The 27,426-nt window shown below is 38.5% G+C and overlaps 1 protein-coding gene across 6 annotated transcripts in view; it reads right to left on the bottom strand.

Moving 5' to 3' along the window:
- TTC33 (tetratricopeptide repeat domain 33) overlaps positions 1-27,426 on the bottom strand; it is a 39,590-nt gene that overhangs the window by 6,315 nt on the left and 5,849 nt on the right. For all 6 annotated transcript variants that reach the window (XM_042951403.1, XM_042951410.1, XM_042951398.1 and 3 more), the window contains exon 3: positions 1,358-1,439. In XM_042951403.1, coding sequence (XP_042807337.1) covers positions 1,358-1,439 — 82 coding nt within the window. The remainder of the gene's footprint in view (positions 1-1,357; positions 1,440-27,426) is intronic.

Raw genomic sequence — 27,426 nt, 5'->3', positions numbered from 1 at the left:
AAAAAAAAATATTTTTAGTCTGGTAAATATAGCACTTCAGTAGTTTTGACCCACTCCTCTGCCCATCAGGGTCAGAAACAAATATTCTTCTTCCTATTCCTAAAATAACTATGAAAATGTAAAACATCTCCTTTTCAGTCACTGAACCCTGTTGTCCATCTGGTCAAAATAAGGTGGTCATACTCTAGCCATGGTGGCTCAGAGCTATTTGAACTCTTAATTCCACTTCTGATTGTTCTATTTATGATGTGGTTGTCAGGAGATCCCAGGTCTCATTGTTAAATGAGACAAATTCAAATTTGTTCAACCACCACCCTATAAACATCTTCCTGCTACAAAAATCACTTAAACATTCCACAGGCCTCCCCACAACTGGGTTCTCCAAACCATACAAAGCAGAAAAATAGGGAGTTCTAGAACCTTCCACTTCAATCTATGGGAAAAGACTAGATTTTAACTATCATTTTGGGGACCATTCGCATTTCATAAGATTTGTAACACAACTATCATTATCAGGTTCCAAGTTAAACAATCTATTTCATACAGTTCACCACAAATACTGCCTTTAATATATATCTAGTCAAGACTGAAAATTAAAGACTTAACCAAATGAAGGTCTTCGCAGTACTTCATCCAGTGGACATAATTTGTTTGGGGTTTTCTTGGCTGATCTAAAATCAAAGTTGATAAAGAATGTGCCCTATGTTTGAAATCATTACCTGAAAGATACCTGTAAGGTGTGTAGATCAAGGCTGAAGCGCGACTACTCCCTGCCAAAAATATGTTTGATGCTCTATTAGAGACTTTTTACGTCTTTTGGATAACTTAATCCAGTTGCTCAGAGATTTTCTTTACAGACTTTCCCACAAAATATTAGAAATGTATTTTTAAAATTCAAATGTTATTTTTAAAAATAAATTGAGTCTATTCTGACCTTTTGCTAAGGACTAGGCCATTTTTAGAGACATATCATCCGGAGTCCAATCCACCCTCATTCTGAAGAAATGAAGTTATTGGTCAGTCCACTATAATTAATTTCCAAGGAAAGCAAACACATTTCATTTATTTAAGAAATCACCAGTGACTTCCTAAAAGATAGCCATCTGTTCATATCTTACCATAGGCTGAAATAAGTTAACTTCGTTGTGAAAAGAAATGAATTTCTAATGTTGTGCAAGAGGCAGAGCAATAAATATGGTGACATGTTTTCTATAAAGGAAATATTGAAAAAAATTTAAAAAGACATATTTGAGAAAGAAAATGGAAAGAAATGCTATTTTGGTTCATTTCTATTCACCAAACAAATATAAACATAGTACAATTTCATAGTGGAAGTGAAATTCTTCATAACCATTACCTGTGATTTCATCTCGTACAGGGTAGCATCATCTGGGGTTAACTGCAGTGCTTCGTCCCATTTTTGAATCGCCTCTCGATACCTGTGGTTGTGAAGTTACATTAGTATCTTATCTTCACTAAATCCTTGAGAGTACATGACCAGATGTTAAAATCAGGTACTAAGGAATAACTGTGTATCAAGAAATAGCTCTATTCAAGAACTGATGACAATAATAACAATGGTACAAAAGCAAGAAAATTAAGAGATAAAGGAAAGGGTGGCAAAAGAAAAAAAGACAAACATAAATTAAATAAAAGGTATCTTAGAAGTCTTTTTCCAATTTTATTTTCTGGGCTGAGAAATCACCACCAAAATTTCCCTCTTTTTCATCAACCTCAACGTGCAAATGTTGTCATGCATGTTAGATGTATTGCAAAGGACTTTAATGAGGAATTTATAATCCAGTTGTAATCCTGGGCTCGGCTGAGCAATCTAGGCACAGAACAATTTAAGAAGTTGTCTGGTAATTGCGTAAGGATTCTTCAGATTTAAGCTTCCTTGTCCGTAAATTCCAGGAACTCGGGGACTAGTAACGCACGGTAAGCTTATAACAAAAGGGGTCAAATGAATGATAAACAGTACAGGGATGGTGGTTTCCACCACCACCTTTTCACCGACGTTCTTCTAGTCAGGTTTCTCTTGTGAGTTCCAGAGCTGTGTGGTCAACTCACATCTCCACAAAGACGTGCCACAGACACCTCAGGCTCCCTCTGCCCAAAGCTGGTCTTAGCACGCCACCTGCCAAATCTGTGGAAGCACCGCAGCACTTCCTTTTGTAAATAAAATGAAGGCACTACTGAGTCCTTCGTGTTATCCAAAGCAGTCATTCTCACGGCATCCTTCACAAGTGATTAACTCTTGTATCCTTGAATACTGTAGGAGGAGAAAGTTCTATTTACCAGAATATTTTCCATTATGAGCTGAAACTTTCTATCTTGTACCTTTCCCCCAGTGCTACTAATTCTGCTTTCTGGCACTAAACAGAAAATATATAATCCACTAGTTTTAATTCTTGGCTACATACAGAATGATCTAGGGAGATTCTGGAGGGGAAGAAATACACAACACGACACACACACACACACACACACACACACACACACACCACACAGCTGGCCCCTGCCTCAATCAACTAAAACAGATATTCTCAGAATAGGACCCAGGCATCTATATTTTTTAAACCAGGTAATGCTAATAAACACCAAGGTTGTGAACCATGGAAAATATCTTTCATAGCATAGTAAGCCCTATCCATGTGCTGCCTTCTCTTGAATCACTCATTATTACCTGTTTTCCAGACCCTTATTTCCTCTGTATGTGTTCTTCTCCACAATTTCCTACTGGAAATGTGAAGGTCCAAACCAAACATAACGACCAAAATATGGGCTAATATGCACTGATTATTATTTAAACAGAGGGCGGCGAAATAAAGAAATAAAGGCAAAATTTGGTAGAAAATACAAAGGTGAAGAACATAAAAAAGTACGTTCTGTTTTCACCTTGCTATAGAGTTCCTTTACTAGTAGTACAAACGGACAACGTCACATCCAGGGGTCTTACGCCAGCCTGACAAATGACAAATGGGCTACCGACACCTTAAAATAAGTTTGCCACAGAGCCAACCCCATGGCCAGCAGCAGGGGTGAGGGCGGACATGATGGGAGTGTGCTTTACAAAGCCTGCCTTAGCTGCCATGATAGGTTGTAGCAGTGGCTACTGCTATTTTGTAGTAGCCGGCTATATATAACTATAAGCTGAAGATTCATCCCACAGGGCACCTGGGTCGCTCAGTCAGTTAAGTGTTCAATTCCTGACACTGGCTCAGGTCATGACCTTGTGGTGGTGAGATTGAGCCCCACGTTGGGCTCTGTGCTGAACATGGAGCCTGCTTGGGATTCTCTCTCTCCTCTCTGCCCCTCCCCCACTCAGCTTGCTTTCTCTCACTCAAAATAAATAAATAAACTTTAAAAAATTAAAACAGAAAAAGATTCACCCCGCAAAAGCTGGTAGTCTTTGTTTCCAAGCAAACCAAATGTGAACATGCAGAGAGGCTATCACAACTACTGCCTGGACCATGGTTAGTATCTTCTTCAGGGGCTCTTGCTGAGCACTGAAGAAATACCTGTTTGAAAACTGTTGAACTCTGGGTGAAAGACTACTGGAAGTTTAGGAACAGTGTGGCCATTATTCACCTCATTTTTATGACCTGCTGCCCCAATGGTCTATGTTTCTCTCTGCCTCTGCCTGCATCGCAATATTGTGTCACAAATCAAACCTCTGAGAGCTCCGTTAATTGAGAATTATTTCTTTATTAGGGATTTTCCCAAATTCAAGCATGTATCTAGAGCCAGGGTCCCCAAAGTTGAAACAGGCAGTGTCACTGGCTGCTGTTTGTCAATGCTCTTCCTTCATCTCACTCTGAGATCCCTCTGGAGTGCCCATACGTCTCTGCTTTCCACATATTCAGACACTTCTGCACGGTGTCAGGCTATGCCCGTAAGCGTGGCCGGCACAGGTGTTAAATGGCTGCCACATGACTTTCCTATAAACTCTGTGCTCAGCAGGTGATGGACACGGGTTGGTTAAACAGCAGTGTCCCACTGCTGGCTCCTAGTTACCCTGAATGGGAATCTGAGACTCACAGATATTTTTAGATAATTCATACGTTAATGTTAGCTTAGAAACTGCCCACTGAACTTCAAAGTAAGGCATTTAATGTATCTTTTCAGGTACCATTAAAATTTCTTATTTATGAATTCTCCTCTTACTAAAACACCATCAACTATCAGAATTAATTAACTAGCTGCTTCTGTAGGGTCACCACCTATCAGATCACACTGCTTGGATTCATGTGCTAACCTCTCAAGTATGCCGTTCTTATAGTCCTTCCTTTCCCAGCCCCCCAGATAAAGTAGCCTCCTTTAAGCAAAACATACTTTTAAAAAAGAATGATGGCAGAGAAGAGATGCATGGGCCTCACCTGGTACTCAAGCTAGGAAAGGAGAAGATGAAAAGGGATCTACAAAGAAGAAATGAGAAAGCCTGAACTTCACTGGTGGACTCTTAAGGGGATAAAAACAACAGCTTGTGGATAAGAGAGAAAGGGAAGGAGGAGGAAGCCATGATCCCAGCGGACCTCTTCCTTCTTTGATCCGCACACGCACATCTAGCATGGTGGCCCGGGACTCCAAACCTATGCTGGCAGCTAAAACATGTGGTTGGTTCACACAAAGCATTTGATTTTTTTTTTTTTTTTTTAACACAAAATGTTCTTAAATCTGGCCTTCCTTATATTCTATACCTGAGTAAATGACGACAGTTTTGACATAATTGTTTTGATAGAAAAAATTGCTTCCCAAACACACGAATAGAGAAGAACCAGAAAGGAAACTGCACACGTGCGTGCGCACACACACACGCGCACACACACACAGAAATTAAAGACACTCATAATTTCACCAAAAGATGACAACCATAGTTAACATTTTTATTGTATACTCTTCCAAGTGTTTTAATGTATATCATACATATGAAACATTATTTTGTCTTTAAATTATCAAACGCTTCTCTCTATAGCATAATGCTTAGTAACTGATTACTACTATTTCAATGCAAAATTCATTCAAATAAATCCTCTACTGTTAGACATTACACTTAAAGAGCTGCTAAGAGTAAATCTTAAATGCTCTTACCACAAAAAAAAAAAAAAAAGGAATTATATGAGATAACAGATGTGTCAACTTATCTTTTACTGTGGTAATTATTTTGCAATATATATGTTCATGAAATAATCACATTCTCCACTTGAAACTTACACAATGTTATACATCAATTATATCTCAGTAAAACTGGAAAAAATTACCCTTTGGCCATTACAATGATCTTTTGGAAGGAAGTGGGCCAGGAATAATTATTGAAGAAAATTGTATTTTGGAGATCAAATATACTACACACATTATGTTTGATGTAAAACTGACTGGAAATGAGATCACCTTAGAAGGAAGGTCAGTCTAACTTAAGATAGCATTTTCATTGATTTCCTTTAATTAACAAAAAGCCAATGAGGGAAGAAATAAACACTATATTTCCTTGTCTGTACTACTCCCCTTCCAATTTTCTATTGATATGACCTGCCAGCTTTACAGGAAACATAACTTCAGTTGCCAGTTGGTTTGGTTCTTAAAATTAGCCATCTTTATGCTAATCAAAAATTCAAATGGCACTAATACTCTTTGATAAGATTATGTACACCTAAAATACAAATCATATTTAAGCTGTTCAATCCTCAAAAACTAGCTTACCTGTTTAACAACTAGAATGATACTTTTAAAATATTTACTTTAGGTCTTACAGAAAAGGGGGAAAATCCTTACAATGAAACACAAATAAGCAACCCTCTCGTGTCCTCTTCTCAATCTAGCCTTCAAAACGCATGCACATAAATGAATACACTTAAAAAGCTCCACTTCAAATGAACAATGACTTTCAATTTGCACTGTGTAAACAATAAAAGAACATGTACATGAACACTATTCTCAAAACCTCTGTGAGGGACAAAGACAACTTTTTTCTCTCAAAAACTTACAAATAAAAATAACAAACCTCTAAACAAAGGCCAGTAAGGAAATGTTCTTTACAGTGGGAAAAATCAGCTCATGTGCACATGCCCCCTAAAACCCATCTGTTACTTACTTGGTTAACAATATACTCCAAGAAAAAAGGGGAGGGCTTGGGAGGGGGGAAAATGCCTTTTTAAATGCACATCCTGTTTGACCCAGCAATTCCATTTCTATAAACCTTTCTTTCGAGCTGACCTGGATGTATGCACACTTCTATCTCTGAAAGGCCAGTCACTATATCATTCATAAAAATTAAAGATGAAAACATCCTTTCTCAAAAAAGAGATGGCAAGATACATTTTAATACATCATGCAATGAAATACAAATACCCCATCATATCCAAATCTTTCTGGTTTGGTTTCTGGTTTTAGATAGAGTCTAGTTGTAGACTCTGGTTTTAGAGTCTGGATGGTTAAGGGATAGTATATGGCCTTTTTTTTTTTTTTTTTTTTTTTTTTTAAAGGCAGTTCTATACAAAATAATCTCTAAGATATATTAAGTAAAAAAGGCAAGGGAGAGAATGGTGTATATATTTAGAATATCAACATTTATGATGTTTTAAAAGATATATACATACACATGCTTATAAATCTAAAGATTATCTTTGGCAAGATATCAAAGAACTAGTAACTGGTTTCCTGTGGGAAAGTGAACTAAGAGACCAGAGGACAGGAGTAAGGGCAAGATTTAGTCTTCATTGTATAGCCTTTGTTGGTATTCATTTGCTTTTTTTAAAATCATGTACATATGTTACTGTCTTTTTCTTTTCATTACAAATTATACAAATACATTAAACAAACCATGGATTGGTTAAGTTCATACAGAGAGAGAGTAAATGAGAAAGAGAAAAGATACCAGGGCTCAAGTTTTCAAAATTCAGAGGTCAAGCAGAGAAGGAAGGGCTAGCAAAGATGACTGAGAAGTTGAGAAAGAAAGGAAGAAATTCAGGAGTGTGTGTGATTTCAAAGAAACCAAAGAGAAGCCTGTCACAGAGAGAGTGCCGGGTTGTACCTAAGAGAGATGCAGCAGCATGTCAATCATTGGTGACACTGACCAAACAGCATTCCTGGAAGGGCAGGAGTGGACGCCAGACCGCTGAGCAAAGTGGGAGTAAGAAGTAGGAACAACGAATGCTGGCAACTCATTGGGGAAGTCTGTGAATACCAAAAAGGGAAATGAAAAGATAACTAACTAGGAATGTAAAATCCAGAGAAGGTTGACACAGATCTCTAACACACGTCCAGACCGGACTTATCATCACCTCCCACTCCAGACTTACTCTATGCTTGCAACCATGGCTTAGAGAACAGCACCACCGAGTCACTGAGACAGACTCCCGGAGTCAGCCTTGACTACACTTGCCCTGCCCTAGGTTACATGAGTCGTCAGTTCTCTAACTCATCCTTTAACTCACTGTCACTGCTCCTATTTAGTGTAAGTCCTCAGCCTTCCTTGCTGGGATGATCAAAAATTCAAGTAATGATTTTTAAAAATTTTTTCAATGTTTATTTATCTGTGAGACAGAGCAAGAGCAAGGGAAGGACAGAGAGAGGGAGACACAGAATCCAAAGCAGGCCCAAACTCACAAGCTGTGAGATCATGACCTGAGCCCAAGTCAGTCGGACGCTTAACTGACTGAGCCACCCAGGCGCCCCAAGTAATGACTTTCGTTGGCCTCCTTTCGGCTGGAACACTGTTCGGCCTGTTCTTCAGCTAATTCCAATGTGTCTTTCCTGACTCTGCCCTGATGCCCTCTCCTCCCAAAAATCATCTCAAATACTCTTTAATGCTTCTATTTCCCCATTTAGTTAAATGCCCTTCTTTTAGATCATCCAAAGAACTCTCTAAATAGTCCTCTTTACTACATATCGAAACAGTTTCTGTGTATCACCCACAAAAGATGTTTATTTAATATTTTCTTTGTGGCATCCATGCTTAACAAAAATCACCGAATACGTTTTCAGTGAGTAAAAAATATACATATATAAGAAATTAATATGCCAGACTAATTTGGGTGAGGAGAGTAGAATATAAAACAACAAATGTCAAATGATGTTGAATATAATTTTATCTTTGCCAAATCAGAAAGACTTTTTAAAAAAATTTTTAGAAAGACTTCCAGACTTTACACAGCTTTAAATTTTAATTTAAAATTTAATTCGATTAGATTTTTGATAAATTGATTTAGATTTTGATAAACTTTTTAAAAAAATTTTTAGAAAGACTTCCAGACTTTACACAGCTTTAAATTTTAATTTAAAATTTAATTCGATTAGATTTTTGATAAAAAGAAAAGCTGCATATATTAAAATGTAATGTAACTCATTAGCTGTCTTCCAGATATAGTTGATTCTCATTCTTGTAGTTATGTTCTATAAAGCTGCTGTAAAGACTGAATTAGTGAATACTGAATCACGGCTCATAGGGGAATACAGGGTTAAGTTTCTGCAAGCCTCTGGTCATATTTGTATCAACTGGTTAATATATAGCCTTGTTTTATGTGCTCCTGTTTAAAGACATCTTATTTAATAAATATTGCTGATTCATTAACATTGATCTCACAGCCCACAGCACTGTAACTCATGCCTGGACGAAGCTTACTGGACAAAGCTTACTGAATGAACACATGTAGTTTCTCTGTAAGGCACATCACAGCCTTCTTGTCTTTAGGAACACTAGACAGCACTTCTGAACTATACTTCGGAGGCGTTTTAAACAGCAAAATCACCAACAAAGGGCACAAAAATGTGGAAAATATAACACTAGACAGACCCGCAAAAGGGACACTTGTTTATACAGTGTGAGAGCTGAAACAAGAAGGCAGAGCACCTGCCGTGTTGGACTCAGCTGGGAATACACACAGGAGGCACTCAGATTCTCTCAGCTCTGCCGATGTCCACTAACAACTGTGAAAGCACCGTGAGCACTGATTTGGGGGTTACCAATATATTTGTGAGTGGGTAAACTCATAAATGAGGAAGCCATGAATGAGGTTTCACTGTATTTAAGAAGAAATGTTATAGCACTTTTTCTATGTCAAATAAAATATAGCTACAAAGGAGTATCACTTTCACTAATATCATGACAGATTTCTAATTGATTTCTATCAATTTTACATCCTTATGTGGAAACATCAAAATAAATTTAAAAGCTATTTCCATACAGCTACATTTTTATCAAATCCCTAGTGAATATTAAGATTCCTCATTATTATATATTATCATTAAATAATTTTATTTCCTCCTTAAAACCTATGTCATCAAGAACTTTAAAGTTTTCACCTTATTTTATATTGTGTTTCTAATAATATTTACAGTAATTGTGCCCCATGGGCACCTGGGTGAGTCAGTCCAGTTAAGCATGACTTTGGCTCAGGTCATGATCTCATGGTTTGTGAGTTCAAGGCTCCCATGGGGGGTGGGGGGGGTGCAGAACAGACCCACTTTGGATACATTCTCTCTGGCCCTCCCCCACTCATCTCCCCCTCAAAAATAAACAAACATTTAAAAAATAATAATAATTGTACCCCAAAATGATAGAAATGACTTCTCTGGCTGAATTTATATTTTCATATTGGAAGTGGTTTTCTTTTGTTCAGGATATATTTGAAATTAAAAGTTTAGTTTGCTTCCTTGATTTTATAAACACTTTCATATAGACGTTATAATGATATAGAAAGTAGTTTTAGACAGGTTTGAGTGAAAGTTGTGTGATTTCCAATGTAGGTAAATCAGGTTCCAACTTTTAGACAATGATAAATTTTCTGAATTAAACAAAAAAATTCCTCAAGTTATTTTGAGGTTTTTCTGTCTAGAATTTGGAGTAGCATTCTGAAGAAAGCAAGGACAAAATAATGTGTAGCTAATACAACGAACATTCTAATAAGGAACCTAATTTCCATAGCTCAGAAAGAAAGAAAAAAGGATCTGCAAGAGGCAATAAAAGAGAAAAAACATAATTATTGCATATCTTCTCAAGACATACATATTTAGTGAAAGGAGGGCTGGATTGGAAAGAAGTGCTGAGATAATGCTCAGAGTAGAGTTCCTGGGTGGTTTTATTAGGCAAGGGAAAGATATAAATATACTTTAAATTCCAAACTGCTCCGAGTTTTAGTCACTATCACTTATTAAAATTACGTGGACTCAGGATTAGGCTGAATCATAAAGCCCACTTTCAGTAATAATTTAAACTATTTACTTACACAAAAGAACAAACACATCTTAAAAGTTTTTAATTTTTTATTATAGACAAGAACAAACAATTCAGAGCAGATCAACTGCCTCTGGAAACAGTAGGAAGGAGCTCTGAAATTACATAAAGATGTATGCACACTGAATAAAGGTCATTTTCCAAAGCAAATTAAAACAATGATGCCAACTTCTACGTGGTACAGGATGTTCCCTAGTTGTTCCTGTATTGAAAGCAATTGCCCTGGTCTACTCGTTGCCATACTAGACAATGAGTTTTCTGAAACAAGTAAAAAGTCACAATTTTAACCTCCCAATTTCTACTTCAGATATAGAGATCATTTAAAATTATTTTATCACCTAGGGGTGCCTGGGTGGCTCAGTCCATTAAACATCTGGCTCTCAAATTTGGCTCAAGTCAGGATCTTGCAGTTCGTGAGATGGGAGCCCCAGGTCAGGCTCTGCACTGTTGGTGTGGAGCCTGCTTGCGATTCTCTCTCTTTTCCTCTCACTCTGCCCCTCCCTCTCCCTCTCTCTCTCTCTCTCAAAACAATTAAATAAATTTTAAAAATAAAATTATTTACCCCCAGATTATTCACTCATTGAGCATACACACAAATGTCATAAAGTAATATTCACTAGAGGGGCACTTGGGTGGCTCAGTCAGTTAAACATCTGACTTCAGCTCAGGTCATGATCTCACAGTTTGAGAGTTCAAGCCCCACATCAGGCTCCGCGCTGACAGCTCAGAACCTGGAGCCTGCTTCGGATTCTGTGTGTGTGTGTGTGTGTGTGTGTGTGTGTGTGTGTGTGTGTCTGTCCCTCCCCCTCTTGTGCTCTCTCTCTCTCTCTCTCTAAAAAAAGTAAATAAATAAACAAATAAATTTCACTAGAAATTAATTCCAGTATCATAGAAGAATTTGGATCAAATTAAAACATGTAAGTAAGTGGGCAGGACTATAATAAGTGCCTTATTTTAATGATAAATATATGATAAAATCATGAAGTCTGCAAAAGGCAAAACAATAAATAGGACTCCCTTCCCCTAGCTAAACCAAATCACCCTGCTTTCCTGCTTCCTCAGACAGGCTCACTGTGACTCCCTGTTTACATTTACTTCTGTGTTTGTTTAAAAGCTCTATGCAGGGGCACTTGGGTGGCTCAGTCGGTTAAGCATCCGACTTTGGCTCAGGTCACGATCTCACGGTTCGTGGGTTCGAGCCCTGCATCAGGCTCTGTGCTGACAGCTCAGAGCCTGGAGGCTGTTTCAGATTCTGTGTCTCCCTCTCTCTGACCCTCCCCCGTTCATGCTCTGTCTTCCTCTGTCTCAAACATAAATAAACATTAAAAAAAAAATAAAAAAAAAAAAATAAAAGCTCTATGCAGACCAAGGTAAATGCAGCTAACACAATAGGACCTAACATATATCAATAATTTCTAAAGGAATAAGGCAGACACAAGTGGTCTACAGTCTTTGTGGGGTAAAGGAGGACAATATGGCCTGAACCAGAAAACAGTTGCCACTGCCTAAGCCAAAGTTTTAAATACCACAGCTAAAGATGTAGTCTTAAGCCTCCTAATGTATTTCAGTATATTTGGATAACCTAGCAATAAAAATAAAGAATGCTTTTGTCCTCAAAAAGATACACTATCTGAAAAAAGAGAATCCTAATCATCACTCCAGACTTTCTAGTCCATAAGATAAAAATCCTAAATAAAGAATAAATTAAATCCAGCAACTTATTAAAAAGTATGAAGTCCACATGACCATGTAGAAAATACCTCAGAGAAGCATTAGAGAAACGTCATATGTAACTGATAATGGAGGGAAAAAGGTACATGACACTCAACAATACTTAATACCCATTTTGACTATTTATAACTATGTCACCTAAAGAGAAAGTGTACTTCTTTATGGGTGATTTCAAGCTTAATCTCTAAATATTTCCAAATGTTATTACAGACACAACATGAAAAACTTTGGAAATTTGCTATGTTCTTCTGTCTCTGAAAAATTGACTTACTCCTTCATAATAATCCTCCTACTCGTAATACTCTAAGAAATGTAGTAGTAGCAAATTCTGCAGGACTTGATACTAGTGAGTATATTTTTTCCAGTATTAGCTTATCAGTCCAATCTGTTTTCTATGATGCCCCATCCCCACCTTTGCTCCCTGCTGGCTGCACATTCGCCCATTCCCTACCCACGTATCATGTTCCTGTTCATGTGGGCTGAGCAGTACACAAACATAAGCACATCTAGGATTTCATTCCTCCTCCTCTTCACTTATTCAAAGGCTCTCTCTCTCCAAGACCAAATTAAAATTCTGTTTATCATGAGGACCATGAGTACCACTTACATGACCACAGAGTAACACTTTTATTCCCATAGTATTTGTTTTACAAAGTACTTTCTGTACAATCACTTAAACAACTATTCTCACGAAAAGTTCATTCACTTCGTGCTCATAAGATTGGCATCGCTTGTTCTCGTTTTACTGATGAGGAAACAAAGGTAGAGAGCAGCTACAGGACAAATGGTATTAACCCTGTAAAAGCCATGATCTGAAGCTAGTTCAATTACAAGACTAATACTTTTCCAACTACCCCATTGTTGTCTTCCATTGAATTTTTCTCTAATTCTTCCATGCATTTTTATCTTCTCTTCACTAATGAGTTCAGGGACCAAAAGGTAGATTCACTTGTATCTACAACACCCAGAACATGGCCAGGCACACAGAAGGTGCTAATATTCCAGATTCTATCTACCTCATTTGTCTTACCTTCTCCAAAAGAAGTCTTAAAAGACAGCAAAGAAAAGCATGAAAGACATGAAAAGAGGAGACAAGAGCTACTATGATGAAAATACCTCAGAAAAAAAATGGAAAGAAATACAAACAAATTTTACCTTACAACAAAAGCAGAAAATAGTTTAATTCTTACTTTGTTCCATCTTACCACTCCAGATACAGAAATCACAAGAAATCCCAAGACAAGGGAAATGGGAATATGGGTAGAAAGAACCAAGAGATTAAAATTCTAGGTAGAGGGGCACCTGGGTGGCTCAGTCGATTAAGTGTCCAACTTTGGCTCAAGTCATGATCTTGCAGTTCATGAGCTCAAGCCCCACATCAGGCTCTGTGTTGACAGATCAGAGCCCAGAGCCTGTTTCATATTCTGTTACCCTCTCTCTCTGCCCCTCCTCTGCTCACGCTGTCTGTCTGTCTCTCTCTCTCTCAAAAATAAATAAACATTAGGTTTTTGTTTTTAATTCTAGGTAGAGGACTTTAAAGCCCCGGGATGTGTGAGGTTTCAGGAGTCTTTGTGGCTTTTGAGGAAGCAGCTGGTCCAGAGACCAAGGTCAGCACAGCAAAGGTCCATGAGTATTTTAGGTTTTGTGGACCATACAGTCTCCTTCACAGCTGCTCAATTCTGCTGTAGCACAAAAATCAGCCACAGAACGTCATCATACACATCATCATCTTACACAAATGTGCATGTCTGCATCCAATAAAACTTTATAAAAACAGGCTGTGGTTTGCCAACCCCTGCACTACTTGGTCCAACCACTGTTTCTGTCACATTTATCAAATATCCTTTTTACTTTCAGTCCTATTTTCTGCCTAACTCAACCAGGAACATTTATCACCCCAAGGTAGGCATTTATATCAATTTATGGAGGCATTTTTGGTTGTCACTGGAGGCCTAGTGACAAGGGTTCAGGGATGTTAACATCTGGCAAGGCAGAGGGCCACCCTGACCGACAAACACCAAACGCCTGTTGTGCCCAAAATGCTAACAGCACTACTGCTGAGAAACAGGGTGGCTTACCCCACCCCCGCCCTCCAACCCCAAAGCTGCTTACATTATCACAAAGTACAAAGTAAACTAAGAAGTTCGAGGTGACATTGACCACCACTAGTTCTGTTTCCTCTTTTCATTAGGCAGCATGTTGACACAGACACACACATAAACATATACATGTGCAAAAACAGGCACACAGATTTGAGGGGGGAAAATGTCCACTGCACCCCCCCAAACTGTGCTGCTTTTATTTTGAAGCCATTGGCATTGGCGGTAGCAGAGGCACAGCTAAGTGAAAAGTGCCTTCTGCCCACAAAACATGCAAAAGTTTAAAGGAACACGTGAGCTGTTTTCCACTGGCTAGAGAGAAGCAGCAACCGGTGGGCACTTACTTCACTATCATAAGCTTACTGAATTCCCTCTCCACCCTCATTTTTCATTTCTCTCTTTGACAGACTTCCCCTGGCCTACAAATAAAGGGTGGCACTGCCCAGGTCCTCCATTTGGGGATCGCAGGAAGCCTGGCACGTAATAACATCGATGGTCTCTCCTGGCTCCTACAGCATATCTCTTAATTCAACTTCAGTTTGGAACGCACCGAACAGACACAGCCCACTGCGGCTGTTGGATAGGAAGCATTAAGAGATAAAAACTTGGTTTAAAGTCACTATGGTTAATAAATGACCAGAGTCTGACTTGGCCAGTTTAAAGACAACCTTGACAGTGTGCTGGGGAACCAGCCAAGGCAGGAAGCAACTAGAATGGCTGCAGGGCCTGCGTAGGGGCAGGGTGAGACAATACCCTATGCTGAGGTAAGGAACAGCTGGTGAGCAAGCCAAATAAGTTAGCACACTCATTTATCAGACAGAAATGTCAAAGTGTTTAGCTACTTTGCTCCCAATTAGATTTCCAATTTATGACAGCTTCAGGTTTAATGAGCTCTATAGTCATCAGCTTATTCATTTAATAAACATTTATTAAACATCTACTCTGGCCCAGGTAGTATTCTGGGTACTGAGGCTGTAGCACTCAACAAGATATAAAATGACCCTACCATTTTTCTAGATCTTACATTCTAGAATGTTCATAGGCAGGAAGAAGGCAGGGAAAAACAACAAGCCTAAGTTAAAATATGGTAAGTGTGATTAAAAAAAAAACAAACAAGCGGGGGGGGGATGTGAAAGGGAGGTCACTGGATGGCTACTCTGAACATGTGGTCAGAAAAAGTCTCTCTAGGAAGGCATCTGAGCTGCGATCTGACTAACCAAAAGTGGTCAGCTAATTGCAGATCTGGAGAAAGTTCACTCCAGACAAAGGAAGAGCCCAAGCCAAGAGAGGGCCAAACACCCCAAGTTTTGAGGAAATGAAAGGAAACCGGCATGGCTATGGAGGAGGAGGAAGGGGAATGGGAGGTGTAGACCCAAAGCCCCGGCTCTAACTGTACGTGTGATGAGGAGTCTGCAGAGTTTTTGTGCAACAAACATACAGACTTGCTTTACATCTTGAAAAAATCAGTGAGGCCCAGAGAGAGTGGTCTGTAGGGGTGTAAGAAGGAGCACAGGGAGAGCAGTTAGGAGACTACTTGAATGATGCAGGTAAGAGATGACAGGGGATTAGATTAGGAGGACAGCCACGAAAACAGAGGAGAGGATAAAAAAGATTTAAAATATGTTTAAAAAATAAAGTCACTCTAACTTGGACTGGATATGAAGAGTAAAAAAAAAAGAAAGGAAATCCAGGATGATGTCTCAGCTTGAGTTCCCAGGGAAATAGAGCCCGGGGGCCTAAGCTTCTACTTTGTGGGGGTAGGATCCCAGGGAAGCAAGAGTGAGGGGAAAAAGAAGTGAGGCCGGAAGGAGGGAGAATAAATACAAGGCATCTGCTAGGCTGGCAACAGCTTAAAAAACAAACAGATGACTGCTAATCTTGTAAAACTTCTTCAGAAGCTTGTATAAAACCTGTGTGCCTTGGAAACTGTCCAGTGAGGGGAAGAAGGGAAAAGAATTTATCTGCAGGCTCCCTCCCATACCCTGTTTCCCATCCGTCAAATTCTACCCCACAGAGTCGTAACCCGGTCCCATCTGAGCATCTATGGGTCCAAGCTGGCCAGTGTCAAGGTGTGATGGATGGTCTTTGATTGTCAGTTAGCACCACGAACGGGGGCTGTTGGTCTGTAACAACAGCAGCCGCCGCCCAGGCTTTATGGCCATAAGAACAGCATGAAGGGCAGGGAGCTGGAGGTGACTGGGGTTGATTAGCTCTGTAATGGCACATGCACAGCAGAGTTGACCCCTGGCTTTTGGGCATAAGTAACTGGGTAAACAGTGATGCCTTTTACTGACATGGGGAAGACTAAAAAAGACCAGATATTTGTGTGTGTGTGTGTGTGTGTGTGTGTGTAGTGGGGGAATCGGGGAATCAAGACCTCTGCTTAGGACATGTTAAGTTTCAGACACTAATTAGATATCCAAGTGGGTATAAAGTAAGCACTGGAGACTTAAGAGTCTGGAATTCAGGTGGGAAGATAGCACTGCAGACATATTTGGCAGTCATCAGTATAGAGACGGCACACTGAAAGCAGGAGACTATATAAGTTTAAGAAGGGAAAAAATGGACATAGAAAAGAGAAGTACTTTCTAAATACTGTGGTCCACCAATATTTAGAAAATGAAGACAAGAAAACAGGAAGCAAAGAAGATTAAGAAGTGGGCAGTGAAACAAGAAAAACCATCAGTGTGGTGTTCTGTAGATGAGAGAGCAGCGTATTTAGGAAGACAGTGGTCAACTATGCTGAACGACGAGAGGCACAGTAATAAATGAGAACAGAGACATGATGACTGGATTTGACAACACGAAGGTCATATAACCTTTACAAGAGTGGCTTCAGGGGACCAGTGGGAACAGAAACCTGACTGGAATGGACCCAGAGGATGATTCATCAAGAAACGGAGTTGGTGGCTCAGTGGGTTGAGCCACCGACTTCAGCTCAGGTCATGATCTCACAGCTCGTGAGTTCGAGCCCCACATCGGGCTCCGTGCTGACAGCTCGGAGACTGGAGCCTGCTTCCGACTCTGTGTCTCCCTCTCTCTCTGCCCCTAACTCACTCTCATTCTGTCTCTGTCTCTGTCAAAAATAAACATAAAAAAAAGAATGGAGTTTATGGTGAAAGGGGAGCAAAGAAATGGTAGGAGTCAAGGAAAGCTTTTGGGTATGTTTGTATACCAGTGAGAAGAAACCAAAGAGAGGAACAGATGACATTAAAATGAAGATCAGTCATTAGATTCATGCGGACGCCAGTAAAATGCTTATCACAAGGCCAGATCGCCCTCATGTTCGTTTTGGTAGGTATACTTTTCTAGACAAGAGACAAAATTCATGGTAAATTCTAATGATATCTCTGCTTCACACACATACACACTAATTCCCACAGAGAAAAATCGAACTTAGCTACATAATCAAATATCACCATCTAGTGGCTGAAACCTTAAAAGCCAACATTTCAAAGTTGGGACTCACCCTGCGACTCTTGAAAAGGTGCATATCCCAGTTGGTAACAATTCTAGAAAATGACATCTGAACAAAATAACTCATAAAAAGTCTTAATATTACATGAAATGTGCCAATCACATACAAAATCCTAAAATATAATATCTGAAGTACATTTATTGAATGTTTCCTAGATGCTAGGTGCCATGTTAATCTCCTTTACATTAACTTGCCTTTTAATCCCCCAAATAGTCTATGAGAGAAGGCTCACCATTTTACATATGAGGAAATTAATACTTAAAAAGTTAATAATCTGCCAAAGGTTATATAGATAGAAATGATAAAGCTAGGATCTGAAGGGAGGTAAAATGACTTCAAACTCCACACTCTTAACCACTATACTCACAATACTGTCTCTGTTAAGCGTCAAAATTACTTACTGGTTAGATAGAAGAATACACCAGATTTTGGTTACAAAGAATCATAAACACTGTAAGGTAGAACTTCAGATCTTAAAACCCATTCTATTGCAAACTGAAGTCTTCCAAGAGTAGTTACAGTTAGTTACTAATGAAGTAAACTGACAGCAGGAGGTTCTGTAATGCTAAAGAACTGTGCTGCCTTTGAAGGAAGGGTGACATTAACATACTTGGATTGTGCTACAGTTCACGTGTTCAACAACCCTTTAAGTGTTAAATAAATGAGAAAATATCAAGCGTAAAAAAGACGAAGGAAGGAAGGACAGACGAGAGAAAGGGAATCACAAGGAAGCAAAAGTTTGTATCCTAGGAAGTAGAAATAGCTTCCTCTTGTTCATCAACCTTCCTCCCTTCCTCTAGAGGCACCCCTACTTCTCCACCACTCTAATGATTAGTACTCATGCTAAGTTCAAGCTCTTCCACATTTTGATGTACTTAATCCATGTCATCATTTTACAAAAAATCCAACCTAAAAACGGCGAGTGGATTTTTTACAACCTTTAAGATGGTAACTTGAGGAGGTGAGATTCCAACCCAACAACTGGGAATACACACAACTGTGAATTGTGTATTCCCCTCCCCGCTTCCAGATTAAGACTGGGGACTTCTGCCACTGCTTCCAGAGCACAGGAGGTAATTAAGAAGGCCAATAGGGTGATAAAATGATCGAGACCCCCATATACACAATATCGAGTCAGAGTCTTACTGAAATTGAAATCATTGTATCAATTTACTTGCAAAATAACAGCAAATACAGAACAAAAATATATCCTGAACATAGAGATAAATGAAACAAATAAAGAATTATTTTACATTTATCAAGCACTCAAGGCTGATTTTTTTAATCAAATTTACTGGAGTATAATTTAGATGACAAAACATGTACCCATTCTAAGCATACTCTTCGAGGAGTTTTTACTAATGTGTATACTTATGTAAATACCACAACCATCATAACAAAGAACGCAAAAGTTCCCTATGCCCTTTCACAGTCAACCCACCCCAATTTCTGGTTCCAGACAACAACTGATATTCTGTCACTATAGATTATATTTGTCTTTAGAAATGTACATAGATGGAATCAGAGAGTATGCCCTCTTCCTGACTTCTTTCTCTGAACATACTGATTTTTGGACGCATTAATCGTTCCTTTTCATCAGTCAATAGGATTGTCACTATAGATTAGATGTGTCTTTAAAGAGATGTACACAGATGAAATTAGATAGTGTGCACTCTTTCCGATTTCCTTCTCCGAGCATAGTAATTTTGGATGCATCAATCATTCCTTTTCATTATTCCATAGGATACTACTGGATGGATACACTAAAAGTTGTTTATCCATTTACCTGTTGATGGACATTTTGACTGTCTCCATTTCATGGCCACTAGGAATAAAACTACTAGGAACATTGTTAGATAAGCCTTTGAGTGAATATATGTTTTCCTTTCTCCTGAATAAATATCTAGGAAGGAGTAGACTGCTGGATTGTATGGTAAGGTGTATGTTTAACTTCACAAAACAGCCAGACTGTTTTCCAAAGTAGTAAAACTATTTCACATTTTCATACGCAATATATGAAACTGAGTTGCTCCACATCCTTGCTTGATATTGCCAGTCTTTTCAATTTTACCATTCCAGTGGTTATGTACTAGTATGCTGTGATTTGAATGTGAAGTTTTCTGGTGATTAATCATGCTGAGAAGTTTTTCATGTGCTTACTGGCTATTCATCTATCTTCTTTTGTAGAGCTTCAGGTCAAATTTTGTATCCACTCTTTAATTGGATAGTGTCTTACCAGTGAGTTGTGAGAGTGCCTTATATAGCCTAGGAAAACGTCTTATGTCAGATATATGTATTATAAATATTTTCTTGCAGTCTGTGGCCTGACTTTCCATTTCCTTAATTATGCCTTTTGATAACCAGAAGCTTTAACTTTGATCAATTCACTGCATAAATGCGAGTCATTTCTGTATTTTATATTCTTTATGATCTGCAGATGTCCATTCTTACACTAAAACTATAAAGGTACAGCATTCAAGAATGTGGTGATGACAGTTCGTGAGAGTGAGACCTGTGGTCTTAAGCACAGAGCCTGCTTGGGATTCTCTCTCTCTGCCCCTCCCCCACTCTGTCTCTCTCAAAATAAATAAATAAGCTTTAAAAAAAGAGAATCTTCTAAAAACAAAAACAAAATAAAAAACATGGTGACAAAATAAAGTAGTGTAAGTTCTCTAAGTCTTTTTTATTATGTAAAATTGTTTTGGCCAGTCTAGATTCTTCACATTTCCACATAAATTTTAGCATAAGCTTGTCAATTACTACAAAATCAAGATTGCTAGGGTTTTGATGGGAACTGCATTGAGTTTACAGCTCAATTTGGGGAGAACTAACATCTTTTTTTTTTTTTAATGTTTATTTATTTTTGAGAGAGACAGAGACAAAATGAGAGTGGCTTAGGGGCAGAGAGAGAGGGAGACACAGAATCCAAAGCAGGCTCCAGGCTCTGAGCTGTCAGCACAGAGCACAACACGGAGCTCAAACTCACAAGCCGTGAGATCATGACCTGAGCCAAAGTCGGATGCTCAACCGACAGAGCCACCCAGGCGCCCCGGGGAGAACTAACATCTTAACAGAACGTCATCTTCTGATTCATGAACTGGGTATATATACATATATATATATACATATATATATGTGTGTGTGTGTGTGTATATATGTGTATGTATAAATATATACATATGTGTATATATGTGTGTGCATAAATATGTACATCTATATGTATGTGTGTAAATAGATGCATGTATGTGTGTATAAATATATACATATGTGTGTATATGTGTATGTGAATAAATATACATATACAATACACATATGTATAGATATACATGTATATATTTACCTCAATGTAGTTCCTTAAATTTTTCTTACCAATGTTCCATAGTTTACCATGTATAGTTCTTATACATATTTTGTTGAATTTTTTTCTAATAATTTTGTTTGGGGATGGTACTGTAAATGGTACTTTTAAAAAATTTCGCTTTCCAATGTTTCATTTTATCTCCACCCTTGGCTTATGACCTTCTTCCTATTATTTTTGGTGGTTGCTCTAGAGTTTAGGTTCAAATAACACTATACTACTTCACATATACTATAAGAGCCTAATAACAATATAATTCCTTTTACCTCTGCCTGCTCAATTACTACTGTTGTCATGTATTTACTTCTGCACATAATAAATCTCTAATATGTTGCCAGTTTATTTTTTTAATTTATTTTTTAAATTTTATTTATTTTTTTAAATTTACATCCAAATTAGTTAGCATATAGAGCAACACTGATTTCAGGAGTAGATTCCTTAGTGCCCCTTACCCATTTAGCCCATCCCCCCTCCCACTACCCCTCCCGTGACCCTCAGTTTGTCATCCATATTTATGAGTCTCTTCTGTTTTGTCCCCCTCCCTGTTTTTATATTATTTTTGTTTCCCTTCCCTTATGTTCATCTGTTTTGTCTCTTAAAGTCCTCATATGAGTGAAGTCATTTGATATTTGTCTTTTTCTGACTAATTTCGCTCAGCATAATACCCTCCAGTTCCATCCACGTAGTTGCAAATGGCAAGATTTCATTCTTTTTTGATTGCTGAGTAATACTCCATTGTGTATATATATACTACATCTTCTTTATCCATTCATCCATCGATGGACATTTGGGATCTTTCCATACTTTGGCTATTGTTGATAGTGCTGCTATAAACATGGGGGTGCATGTGTCCCTTCAAAAGAGCACAGCTGTATCCCTTAGATAAACGCCTAGTAGTGCAATCACTGGGTTGTAGGGTAGTTCTATTTTTAGTTTTTTGAGGAACATGTTGCTAGTTTTTTAAAATCAATTATGCTTTAAAAGAATTCTAAAACTTAAAAAGTCTTCATACTTACCTATGTTTATTTATCATATCTAGCACCCATTATTCTTCTGTTTAAAAAAATTTTTTTAATGTTTATTTATTTTTGAGAGAGACAGAGACAGAATGTGAGCGGGAGAGGGGCAGAGAGAAAGGGAGACAGAATCTGGAGCAGGCTCCAGCTCTGAGCAAGCTGTCAGCACAGAGCCTGACGCAGGGCTCGAACTCACAAACCTCAAGATCATGACCTGAGCCGAAGTTGGACGCTTAACCAACTGAGCCACCCAGGTGCCCCCTTATTGTTCTGTTTAGATACAAATTTCATTTCATACCATTTTCTTCCCCCTGAAGAGTTTCTTTTAATATTTTTTGAAGCGTAGGCTTACTGGCAAGAGTTACTTCAGCTTTTGTTTGTCTGATAAAGTAACTTTGCCTTATTTTAATTTTTTTAAGTTTATTTATTTTGAGAGAGAGGGAGAGAGTGCAAGGGAGGGGCCAAGAGAGAGGGAGAGAGAATCCCTGCTGTCAGGCTCCATGCTGTCAGTGCAGAGCCCTACGTGGAGCTCAATCTCACAAACCGTGAGATCATGACCTGAGCTGAAATCACGAGCTGGACGCTTAACTGACTGAGCTGCCCAGGCGCATTTGCCTTTATTTTTGAAAGATATTTTTTGTGACATATATAATTCTAAGCCGATAATTTTACTTTCTTTCAGAACCTTAAAAATGTCATCCTATTACCTTAACTAGACCTTCACCTCCGCTGCTACCTTTGAAATCCACAGCCCCATCTGCAGCAAGGATGTTTCCCATGGGCTGTTCCCCGCACTGACTGAGAATAGCAGGTGACAGTAAGATGGGCCCATTCGCTGGAGGCCATGGGACTTCCCTTATAGATGACCTGGACTTGCAAGAGTACCCAAGGTCTTGCCTAAGATGCTTCCACTCAAATATCCTTCTTTTTCTCTTTCACTCCGGGTCAGACACCGTGGTCTGATGGCTCTCCCAAAAAACCCAGCTTCCTTCCCATTTTCTTTCACTCAGATGTTTCCGCTAATAAATCTTTGCATACTTAATCTGCTCTTGGCATCTGCTTGTCAAAGGACTCAACTAGCATAGCTGTTAATACCATTAAGTGTATTTTTATTTTGGATACTGTATCTTTCACCTCTAGATGTGCCATTTGTTTATCTTTCATTTCACTCCTGATGAGGTTCATGTTTCCTTTTAAGTATTTGAACAGTTATATCACCACTGTAAAGTCTTCATCTGCTATTTCCATCATCTATCTTATTCCTGAATCTGTTTCTGTCAATTGGTTTTTCTCCTGTTTACAAGTCAATTTTCTCCTCCTCAGCATGTCTAGTAATTTTTCATCAAATGCTATTTGTAAATATTATGCAGCTGACTGGAAATTTTTGACTACTCTGGCAGGCATTTAAATAACTTCTATATGAGTTGAAACCTTTCAAAACCTGTTTTTGAGCTCTGCTAGGGAAGGTCTATCATACCCCTCCCTCCAGGGATAGTATAGTTGTTCTAGTATGGCGTATCTCCTTTGGGGACTTTAGTGAATGTCACCGGTGACCACCAAAGACTCTCCACTCTGTGGATGAAGCGTGAATGTCTCTCTGCTCTGTATGAACTCTGGAATGATTCAGCTTACAACTCCCCAGTCAGTTTGCTGGACTTGTGGAATTTCCCCCATAGCTGAATGGCTTAACGTTCAACAAATACAGGGGACCTCATACAGATTTCTAGAGCACTTCCTCTGAGGAGCTCCCTCTTCTCTGGTACTCTGCTCCACAACTTCTAGCTGCCTCAGCCTCTCTAAAACCCCGTCTCCAGCTCCTGAATTCAGCAAGACACTAGGATCCATCTGGTTTCCCAGAGGATGATATAATAGGGAGAAGTGTGGGTTATGAGGAAAGAAATGAGACTCAGAAAAGAGCAATGATCCTCAAGTGCCATATTCTCATGCAAGAGGAGGGTAGGAAACTTCTAATCCCAAAGGCCCTTTGTGGCTGGGATATGAAATAAAAAATAAAATACTGTCTTCTAATTTGGAGTTTAAAAATGTACGTTCCTATAGCTTGGGTGGCTTAGTCCTTAAGCATCTAACTTGATTTCAGTTCAGAGCATGATCTCAAAGTTCGTGAAATTGAGCCCTACATCGGGCTCTGTGCTGACAGGGATTGGATTCTCTCTCCCTCCTCTCTCTGCCCCTCTCCCCGCTCATGCACATGCTCCCTCTCTCAAAATAAATAAATATTTTTTACAAATGTACATTCCTATAGATACAATTGAACAAATGGTAGTTAAGCCACAAAACACCTATTTGGCCACAATATAGCAAATAAAATGTAGTTTTATAAATATTTAACATATATTGACTGGGGGTCCAGTAGGTGCCACAAATTGTTCTAAGTGCTGAAGATATTGTAGAAAAGTCACACAAAGTCCCTACTGTCCTGGAGCTCACATTCCTACAGAAGAGAAACAGATAACATATGAGCAAATAGCTAAATAAGTGTATAAGGTAACTTCAAAAAGGGAGAAATGCTAACAAAAAAGGTTCATGTGATTAAAGACAAAGGGGACCTGGGGGTACTACTTCCAACTGGATGCCCAGAGAGGGGCTCACAGAGATGAAAACATGTGTGCAGAGATCAGAAGGACAAGAAGACAGACATCAGAAAACAGAAGACAAGAACTTTTCAGACAGAGGTGTCAGGAGACAAAGCTGTATCAGAACTGTGTTCAAAAACCCAAGGAAGGCTGGTGTGACTAAAATGTAGTAAAAATGAGAATGCTTAAAGATTAAGTTGATTCAAAGACAGGGACTGGGGGGGTTGTGGTTATTGTTGTTTAATTTAGCTTCACTGTCCCTCATTTTTTTTTATTCCTCATATTACTTAAATGAAGTTAACATTATCTTATGTATGCTTTTTATCTCAGATATTTTTAAAGTATTATTTTTATTTAGTTTTGGCATAGAGTAGCCAAACCATTCAATTCCACTAGATTCTTTTTATTCTGTTTAGTTCTCTCCTAAGCTGTGTATGTATACTCCAAAACAAATGCTAACCAGCAAAAAACTTAATCATCTCACCGTGTTCTCCATTCAAAATAAAGCATCCAACCCAGCTGATTTTGGTGAAATGACTCAATGTTTTGACATGCAGGCAGAAAACAAGAGTTATTTTGTTTATCTACACAGTGGATAGCTCTCCTCTACCACAGGAAATTCACAGGGACTCCCATGGCAATAACTGAATAGCTTTTCCCTTCTGCACTAGTGTGGTCTAGAGAAAAAGGCAAAAACAAAGTTAATGAACTTTTAACAGGCATTTACAGGAATTTCTAAAGATGTTTTATGGATGTTCTGCAAATGATTTCATAAATGTGGAAAATTTATAGTTGGTTTCTTCTGACTAAGACAGAATGGTCAATCTTGCAAAGTTCTACAAAAGAAAAAGTTTTTATGGCTAAAATACCACAAATGAGAATTCACAAAGTAACACTAGACTGTTAAGCTGTTAATTGTCCTTGACTGTTATTTATTTTCTATCTCATTTCCAATTTGAGGTGCTAACATACTATAGTTTAGGCACCTTTTGATATCTTCTATTAAAATATAGTAATAAAAGATTACTCCAAGAATCTAAAATAAAAACAGACCTAGACACTAAAATGCTGCTTCCTCAACTCTGACTCATTCATGACAAAAAGGATTAACAAGGGGGTGCCTGGGTGGCTCAGTCGGTTAAGCGTCCGACTTCGGCTCAGGTCACGATCTCGCAGTACGTGAGTTCGAGCCCCACAGCGGACTCTGTGCTGGCAGCTCGGAGCCTGGAGCCTACTTCAGATTCCGTGTCTCCCTCTCTCTCTCTGCCCCTCCCCTGCTCATGCTCTCTCTCACTCTCAAAAACGAATAGATGTTAAAAAATATTTTTTAAAAAATGATTAACAAGGAATCTTATAACCACCCTGACAAAATTTAATTAAGAAAGAAGAAAAAAAGAGCAAAGAAAAGAAAATTGCTTTTTGCTCAGTACTACTTCTTTTAATTTCCCAAATTCTTCTTTATCACATGGAAGATACCAAAGGCACACAAACCTGACTTTAGATCTCTGGATGATCTGAAGAATATTCTGTCCTAAACAAAGACCTATTCAGATACTACTGCTGACCATACATCTTCTCAAAATCATATCCATAGTGCAAATAAAACAACAGTCCTCATGCTGATTAATTCTCTTAATACGATTTATTTCCTTCACTAAGGATAAATGTTTCAAAATTTTATAAAAATACGACTTTCAGCAGAAATTAAACACAGCAAACTGACTGACACAGGCATGATGTCTTTCAAACAGCCGCATTGCTAACAACCTGCTGTTATTTATCTCCCAATATGATGCAATAGAAAGCACAAACATAACTCTTAAGTATTCTTGCCAAAAAGGTTACTCAGAATCTAAATCAAACCTCCACACCTCAGTTTACAAGAAACATGTGAGAAAGAGAAACAAGCTAAATGACATCCATAAGGGAACAATCAAATAGAAAATTGGTCTAGACTCTTCAAAAAGTCATTATCATGGGGGATACAGTAGAGGACCTACATAAACACTAAAGAGATATAATCGCCAAATGAAACGTATGAACTCTGATTGGATCCTGGTTTTTAAAAAATATTGTAAAAGACGTTTCAGTGAAAATTAGAAAAAACTAAATATGGGCTGCATATTAGTTTATAGGAATGTTAACATTCATAGAGTTAACAGTTATTGTGTTTAATAAAAGAATTTCCTTATTCTTTCTTGAAGTAGTCTCCATGCCCAGTGTGGGGCTTGAACTCATGACCAAGATCAAGATAAAGAGCAACATGCTCCACCAAGGGAGCCAGCCAGGAGCCCCAAGCATATCCTTATTCTTATAAGAAGCATGCTAAATTAGGAGAGAGGTGTCATTATGTTTACAACTTATTTTCAAATAGATCACCAAAAAAACTGGAAATATAAAACTATGTATGTCAGTGTGTGCATATTTACGTACAGAAAGATAACTAAATAAAGCAATTATTGGAAATTTTGAGTCTAGATAAGAGGAAATACGGGGCGGGGGGGGGGGGGGGTTGAGCTTCTTTCGACTCTAATATAGAACTGAAATTAAAAAAAGAAAAAATGTTGTGGGGCACCTGGGTGGCACAGTTGGTTAAGCGTCCAACTCTTGATCTCAGTTCAAGTCATGATCTCACAGTTCGTGAGTTCAAGTCCTGCATCAGGTTCTGTGCTGGTGGCGAGGAACCTGCTTGGGATTCTGTCTCTCCTCTCTGTTCCTCTCCTGCCTGTGCATGCACACATGCTCTCTCTCATTCTAACTAACTAACTAACTAAATAAATAAATAAATAAACTTCAAAAAAAAAAAAAAAAAAGTCCTTTCCTGCCTCTAGGTTATAAAGCTACCCTTCTATATTTTCTTTCATTAACTGTGTAGTTTTACATTTCACATTGAGATTTTCTATCCCTCTAGAGTCCATC

The sequence above is a fragment of the Panthera leo genome, chromosome A1 (assembly GCF_018350215.1).
Source record: "Panthera leo isolate Ple1 chromosome A1, P.leo_Ple1_pat1.1, whole genome shotgun sequence".
NCBI lineage: Eukaryota > Metazoa > Chordata > Mammalia > Carnivora > Felidae > Panthera > Panthera leo.
This window is presented reverse-complemented; position numbering and strand designations above follow the sequence as displayed.